Source organism: Apaloderma vittatum, unplaced genomic scaffold (assembly GCF_000703405.1).
Source record: "Apaloderma vittatum isolate BGI_N311 unplaced genomic scaffold, ASM70340v1 scaffold33168, whole genome shotgun sequence".
Lineage (NCBI taxonomy): Eukaryota > Metazoa > Chordata > Aves > Trogoniformes > Trogonidae > Apaloderma > Apaloderma vittatum.
In genome coordinates, this window is record NW_009730725.1 from 1 (window position 1) to 8,258 (window position 8,258).

General features: G+C 48.9%; 1 protein-coding gene across 1 annotated transcript; it reads right to left on the minus strand.

The window, feature by feature from the left end:
• Nucleotides 1–4,371: 4,371 nt before the first annotated feature.
• LOC104267204 (glutathione S-transferase theta-1-like) lies at nt 4,372–6,761 on the minus strand (the record flags this gene model as incomplete). Its single annotated transcript, XM_009874909.1, has 4 exons — nt 4,372–4,569; nt 5,106–5,282; nt 5,849–5,999; nt 6,674–6,761. Coding segments are annotated over 4 exons (614 nt in total), but the record flags the coding sequence as incomplete, so codon positions are not given.
• Nucleotides 6,762–8,258: the final 1,497 nt, after the last annotated feature.

Genomic DNA, 8,258 nt, shown 5'->3' on the forward strand with positions numbered 1-8,258 from the left:
TCCCACCCCAGCTCTCACCGGGTAAATGCTGGGGTTTGTAACGCACCCCTGCAGGGGTATCTCACGCCACAGACGGGCCCTTGTGCGACATCCCTAAACTGGCGTTGATCTCGCACCTCTAGATCTCGGTAAGGCTTTTAGCTCAGAAAATAATCTTTTTGGTCACAGAGCCTCTGCAGAGCAGGGTGATGCTTGAAGGGTAGCGAAGCATGGAGGACTTCTCTGCGGGCATTATATCTGTGTACTTGCAGTGAACTGACTTTCCTCTCTCCCTGGTATTTAACATTTCAGATTTCCACACAAGTGGAGGAGAACCGAAGGAGCTCAGACTGAATTCAAGCCCTTGCAGCATTTCAGAGCTGTGTGACTGGGGGAAGGTGACATGCTGGTTGGGTACAGGGACTTCTGGTACTCGGGAAGATAGAGTGGCTGAACCACTCCAGGCAAAGTCACCCCCAGTCAAACCCAGCCCAGCTCAGCTGACACCTTTTTATCAGTGCTCTGGCAGAGAGCTGGTACGTCACACACAAATCCTTGGAAAGAGCCACAGGAACCTCAGGGAGAGGGAACTGGAGAATCAGTTGCTCTGTTTATGGTTCAGGTGATCCATTACTCCTATCTAGACTTCAAAGATCTTCCCATGTGCCACCTGGAAATGTTCCTTCCTTAAGTTTTTTTCCAGTTTGCTGACTGCACTGTACAGCCCAACACAACCAAAGAGAAATTTTTGCCTGGTCGTGTTATATGGTATTTGATTGCTTTGTTCCTGGCTCTAGTGCTTCTAGCACTGTATTTTCATGTGGCTCTAGCACCTCAAAGGCCATTTTTCCTGCCTGTATCCACTTTTTGGAAACAGTAACAACAAAGAAAAAAAATGCAGTAAGTTTTGCAGTTTATTTCTTCATTGTTTAGAAAAGGTTTCAGGATGTGTATCTGTTTTTTAAATATTCCTCTCATTCTGTGTATCCCAGCTTCATTTTATTCTAGAAATCACAGGCTCTTGCCTGTTTTCAAATAACCCCTGGCAAGAATTGAGGAAATTGAATCAGAACAGCACATTAAACTGTCATTGAAGGTGTAACCCCTCTCCACATTCAGGTGAAAGGGGAGTGGATGCTGAATAGACCTTGTGCTGAGGCAGGCAAAACTCTTGCACAACCTGTTGGGTTTTGGCAGGCAGCGCTTGGCGCTTTCCGTCTAGGGGCTGGAACCAGCCAAGATCAAATGACACAAATGAACAAAATGGGGGAGGCAGAAGGACAGCAAAAGGCAAAGTACAAGGATGAGGTGCCTTATCTTTGCCATTTAGAGTGAAAAAACAAGGAAGGCCAATTTATCTGTTGTACAACTCTGTTGACATCCAGAGTTACTCTGGGGAGTGCTTTGTCCCGCATGCATAGAAGGGCCCAAAATGCCACTGGTCACTGCACACAGCTTCGTGGTGAGAGAGAACCTACAGTGCAGACAGGCTTAGAGCAGGCAGAGAAGATGATGGGAAAAACATTTTAAAATCTCCTGTCACCATGACCATGCTGGAGCAAGGCAAGCGCGTTTATCCTTTGAGACTGGCAGCAGAGGAGCACCAAAAAACAAGCTCTGAGCATAGTTCCAACTTGTTTTTGAAGGCAGCTGTCCTTGCAAGAGCATACAGTGGGTGACGTTTAAGGAACTTGTGCCTTATTCAACCAAGCAGAAAATTGGCTCAAGATTGTCTTACCCGCAGCTCTTGTGCTGCAAGTATCATAAATAAGAAAAAAAAAACCAACAAAAGACACTTTATTTGCTTTGGATCACGTAATGGTTTTGCATGTACAGCAGCCCTATCTCAAGGTTCTGCAGGGAGATATGTATCAAGAAAAGCTCTGTTACCAAACCCAGTTTGAGGTCCGTCAGGATTAGCACTCTGTAGATCAGAGTCTCGGTTTTGATTATTTCTCTGCTCTGCTTCTACTTGAACAGAAGCAGTGTGACACATTTATTGTGCTGGTACAAAGTTTGCTCTTTACAAGAAAGGGAAAATTTGGAGGTCTGGAATATGGAAGTACACAGGTGCTGATGTGTGAGCGTGCAGTGAGGTTGGGCAGCTTTGGTGGGGCAGCAAAGAACCTCTTTTATTCCAGCGGTGCGCAGACGCCCAGCCGTTGGCTGCGGTAAGCTGCGGTTACGGAGGAAATGAAGTAGTTGGCAGCAGAGTGTAAACAGGCTGTTTTCTTGAGGCTCAGCCCTGCAGGCAAGCTGCTACAGCAGAGCCAGAGTGCAGTAACTACAGGGGTTGCTGCTCAGTCACCAACCGTGCAAGCGCTCTCAGGGTGAGAAGAAAGCTGCCACCACCAGCTTTGCTGACTGGAGTGCATTAGGCTCTCCTCAACAAACTTTCCAATAAAAAATCAGGTAAGACAAATATCCCCGCTTGTGTCAGCACAAAGAAGGAGTTTGAGGCAAATACAGGCAAATACTCCTTTTCTGAAAGGAGTTTGGGGCAAATACGGGTTTTCAACGCTAACATTCAGGATTTCCTGCAGGTTGAAAGAACGGAAAGTAAAAGAGACTGGCCTGCTTGGCTGCTTTAGCGCAGCCCGTGGGGACATGTGTTGCAAGCTGTGCTTCATCGTGCCTTTTTGAACTCAAAGGCAGGTTTACTCAGGAAGCAAACGCAGAAGAGGCAGCTGGCTCATTCCCCAAAACCAGCAGGTCCAGCTGCAAGGATGTGTGAGACTGATTTGAGCAGCTGCTTTCACATTTGCTGAGCACCATAGTAGCTTGACTTGCATTAAGATGACGGACATCTCACACCCAGTGTAGCACGCAGCCATCTCTGTGGATGGCATAACCAGCCAGCAGAGACAAACAGACCTCCAGACACAACCAGACCTTAACAAGAAGGGAAAAAACCAGCTCTGCAAACTGGAGCCTTTTTCACGGCTCGTACCTGGAAACAGAAGGTCACAGGGACAGGAAGGCAGGAGGGGTACAAAGGGACACAGGCGAGAGGCTGTGACGGGTGCCGCGCAGGTGTGCGGGATGACTCGGTGGTTGCTTCCTCCCAAGCCCTGATCCAGACACAACCAGACCTTAACAAGAAGGGAAAAAACCAGCTCTGCAAACTGGAGCCTTTTTCACGGCTCGTACCTGGAAACAGAAGGTCACAGGGACAGGAAGGCAGGAGGGGTACAAAGGGACACAGGCGAGAGGCTGTGACGGGTGCCGCGCAGGTGTGCGGGATGACTCGGTGGTTGCTTCCTCCCAAGCCCTGATTACAAAGCCAAACAGAGCTACGACGCGTGGCAAGTGTAACCATTAACTTTACTGGAGCATCTGGCATGACAGAAGAGCAGTGGAAGATGAAGTGTATTTGAGGCATTACTCGGCTCCTGCACTGCACAGCCCGCTCGCCTGGGGCTGCCCAGCACAGCTCCCTCCGCACCGATGCTGGCCCAGCCCCAGCAGCACTTATCGGGCGAGAGAGCCTGGACTAAATGCCTTCCATCGAGCTGGCAAAGCTGCTCTGGGGGAAGGACAGAGCACTGGTAAGGTTTGCAGAGGGGGCCCGTGTGGCTGGCAGCAACCTCACCTTGGACAGGAGCTGTGCAGGCTGTTCTTTGTGGAGTATGGCAGGAGTCTATGGCTGAGGATCTTTATCCACGGAGGCTAACCCCATCCTCAGAAGCTGGAGGCCTCGCTTGGGTACTTGCACAGCTCCCCTGCTCCTTGGTGTCCCTTTGTCCCTACAGATGACACAGCAGCCTCTGGTGGCCAGGTGTCTGACAGAGCCGTGGCAGGGTCCACACCAAGGGCTAGGTCCTGAATTGTCTCTTTACTAAAGAGCAAAAATCTTCTAGCAAAGCCTGTTGCAAAGTGAAAGCTATTTTCAATGATTTTTTTCCTTGCTTCAGATGGATCTACTCTGCCATACCCTCAGGAAACCTTTGCCCTTTCTATAGTGCTGCAACTTGTAAAACTCAAAACAGATGGAAAGGGCAGTTCTGACTGGCCTTAATTCCCACACAGACCAAATCACCTCTGTCCTCAAGCAGATCCAGTGGTGCTGGAGCACAAAAGAACAGCCTATAGGGCTTACTGCAGGGGGGCTGGACTAGATGACCTTTAAAGGTCCCTTCCAGCCCAACATATTCTATGATTCTATGAATCTGTGATTCTACGAGTCTATGAGTCTACAGCTCATATGCCTTTAAGTGGACAAGAGGGGAAAGCAGCTCATTGCAGTCTAAGATGTAGTTTTCTTCCCTTTAAGTTGCAGAAAGGCTGAAGTGCATTTTGTGGAGAGGTGTTTATGTATGATTTTTAGAAGAAATGCTGAAATACTACAAGAAGCCTGCACAAAATAATCAGTTTTACTCAGAGCATAACCCCCTAATTCTGCTTTAGAAGCTGGTGCTTGAAATGCTCCAGCAGTTCGGGTTCAAACTTGTCAGCAGTTAAGTTCTTGGCATTCAAGATGCTTTCATGGGCTTCCTGGAAGAGCTGCTTCCCCACCGCTTCTTCCACCCGCCTGCGCCACGCTGCTAACTTCGGCCTCTCCTCAAAGAGGTCATAGCCAGCACCCACAGGCTGCAGAGCAAAAGAAGCCAGGAGTGAGTCAAATGACACATTTGCCAGGGATGGGACCAGACTGAAGCACAGATATGCTTTTGGCTCAAGGCAGCAGACACATTAGGTGGAGTTCATCTCTGTTTCTTAGCTAGTAGGAAGTGCTGTCATCCTCAGCAGCTGCTGTCCCCTGGGACGTCAGTGAAAGAGCACTGCCAGGGCCAACTCAAGAACTGGCTAACGCACAACACCGAGGTCCATGCATGCCAACATATCTCTTCTAAATAGCTGTACTTCCTCTGCCTAGTTTGTAATTTAACTTTTTTCTTTTTCTGAGGAATTTTGCCCATACTTTTATAGAGAGAACTGTCTCAAAGCAGGCATTCCCTGGCAAACTCAGTAATGGTCAAAGTTAAAAGGGAAAAAGCTTTAACTCCATTAAGGAGTTAACTGCACAGAAAACGATCTGCTGTTAAAGAGGAGGTGGTGCTGCAGCCACCCCTTGGCCTGGCCTGCCCACAACCCAGCTCCAGGTCCAACAGTGGGCTGATGCTCACCTGCATGAGCTCCACCAGTGCGACAAGGTCTGCCAGGGAGACCTCGCTGCCTGCGATGAAGGGCTTGTCCTGCAAGAACTTCTCCTCAAACTGTTTCAGGACGACGTTCAACTCTTCAGTAACACCTTCCAGTTTCTCTGGAGGAAGTGGCTGGCCTGTGAGGAGAGGCAGCAGCACCTGGCACGGAGAAGAAACGAGATCTTCTCTGTACACTTCCCTCCAAACTTAGTCCACACCCTTCCCATTGCCACCTTCAAAGAATCCCTCACCAGCCATGCACGAGAACAACTAATACTGCTGATCTGTTTTGGCAGATTAACAATATCAGTCATTGTCTCCTGTCCTTGTCTCCTCCCTAAAAAGTCTGAAATTTCAACCACGAGAGTCTCCTCTCAAGGGAACGCTGCATCATCTGCAAACAACCGCATGTTGTTTTCCAATGGGACATTCATTCTTTCCACGAAGCTGGGCAGAAGGCCATGAGCTGTGGCTGGTGTTAGCTGCACATGCAGGACGGGTTTGCTCTGGACCTCAGTGCACGCACAGAGCTGGGGCTGCAGCGTGAGGGATTCGGGCCACTTCGGTTAGGCTCAGCTGAGCCGCTAAGTCAATCCCAGATCTTGTTTTGTTCTTGTCACCTGGCTTTAACACTTGTTTGGAAAGGCCCTGCACATAGGAGGCACTTCCTGGGCACTGCACTCACAGCTCTTAGCACTCAGTTTTTTGGTATATAATGGTCTTACCTTAGTTAAGAACAGCTTGCTTCCCTTCCCACGAATGTTGATGTGCTGCCATGACAGGTACTCATCAACTTTAGCCCTCTTCTGCAGGTCGGATGGGTACCAGTGATCAGGAGTCTTGAATTTCCGTGCCAGGTACAGGAGGATTGCAATGCTGCCCAAAGAGCAAGGCAGACTGGTGAGCTCAAAAGCATCTCATCCCTTTCTTCTTCCCCTAAATTTTGCACTTCTGGACAGTGGTAATACAAACCTGATGCGAGTCAGGCAGAAGGGCAGGACACACCTTCGCCAGTGAGGCACAGCACAGAGAGTCTGTGCTGGACTGACTGGCTGCTTGTGGGGAGAAACTACCTGACAGATCAGCCCAGCGAGGCAGATGTGGTCTGCTGGTACAGCTACCCCATCAACATTTTTGAGCAAATATGAGCCACAGAATAGGTTTATACCAAATCTGAGCTTCGCATTGCCTGGCCATCGAGCCATGAGTGCCTTATGTGAGATTTACTGAAAAACCTACAGCCTCCGTCTCAAGGAAGAGAGCAGGAGGACACACGGGCAGGTATTTAAGGTCAGAAACACTGCCTACATGCAAGCTAGCTCTGAGCAGCAGCTCAGAGATTTTTCCACAATCAGTGTTCTTTGAGCTGCCCAAATGAGAAAGCTGCTCTTGAAACACAGGTTTAGGTTACATACAAGCTGAACAGATAGGAAGGAGGCAAACAACCACCTGGGCTGGAGTCCCAGTAGAGATCTGACAGCACACTGGCAGAATCCGAGCATGAGGATAAACAGTACTGCAGTAGGGGTTTTAACTTATTTGAGCCTCACCTCTCTGCTAAGGTGAAAGAACCATCCTTTAGCGCAGGCACCTTCATCAGGATGTTCACCTTCCGGAACTCCTCCGTCCTGTGCTGCCCTGAGAAGGGAAATGAGAAGTTTTACTTGGCAGCGATGCTTCAGACCTGTCTGCAAACACCTGAGTGGCCTGTGGGGACTATCTGGCCTCAAGTTTCTGGTCTTGTTTAAGTTTATAAGCAATCAAAAAGTGCCGCAGGTGAATAGGGGTTTTGCCCTATGATGTCAGCTTGCTTGCTTATTGCCTGCATACCAGAACAACCTCTCAACAAAGATCAGGATGGTTAAGAGTCCTTTCATACCAACAGTGCTTGTCAACTTGGGACTCTTATCAGCTCTAAGCTTGTGCTTGCAGGTACCTGTCCTGTACAAACCCAGAGTGAACACTGAGCACCTTGGAGGGAAGGGATCTTGGTATCAGAACTATTGGGCCACAGGGACAGCGAGAAAGCAGATTTTTTCTTTTTTTGCTGGAAGATAACATCATTTATATTCAATTCTAGTTTTAGTTCTCAGACAAAAATAAATTTCTATGACTTCACATGAAGCCAAAGGCACTTTATTACAGATCTATCAATCAGCTCTATCTATGGGGTTTGCACATCCTTCATCAGAGCAAATACGGATTTGAGTTGGCTTTTAAGCTATCTTGTAGGTCCCCCCGAAAGGTAGGCAGAGGAAACCTGAGAGGAGGTGTTTTGTTCATGTGAGGTCTCAGTGTGCTCCATTACGTTTGAGCCCAGTCCCAGGAGCTTTGTTTTACATGATTCGTTTGTGTCTGATTTTTCCAGTCACTGGCTTCAGTCACATGTGTGTATCTCTGTGTTCAAGCTTCTCTAACATCTAACCCTGTGCCATGTCTTGCTACATGAGTCACTGGAGAACCTCTGTGCCAGAGGAGATGCTCCGGAAGCAGCAGTTTTAGTTTTCCCAATACTTGGCAAACCTGATTTGTGACTATCCCCCCGCACCCCGTCACCTGGCTCACAGCCTATCTCCCTCGCACCCTTTCCAAAAGACACTGCCAGCTCCTGCACGCAGTGTGCTGATTCCAGGTCCTCAGGTGTCCCTGGAGTCAGATTTCTCTCTGTTCACTCTTTCTTCGCATTTCCTTGAGACCTTCCATACTGGGGGCTCAAGAGCTTTTCTAGGGGCACACATTTAACCCACCAGCTCAAATCTAAGTATATGTTCCCTCCCCTGGTCCTTACCTACTGTGCAGTGATGGGTACAAGTGCAGCGAGGCCACCTGCACTATATGAATGCTCACACCTGTCAGCCGAGCTGGCCTGGCTGCAGGGACCAGGTGCGCTTCCCCATGGCACAGGAGGTGCACGTGCTGCTGGAATGGGACACACCTCTAGCATTCCCCTAAGCCAAAATACCCATCTTAAATCCACAGACCAAAAGCAGACATTGATGCCACAGAGCACTGGGAAACTGGAAAAAAAAATCACCTTCCTTCCTCTCAGTTCCCCAACGCCCCAACACGTTTCAGCTGTTTCATTCTCCTTGATGCTCATTGCTTGCCTGCCAGCGTCCTCTCCTTTGCACCAGT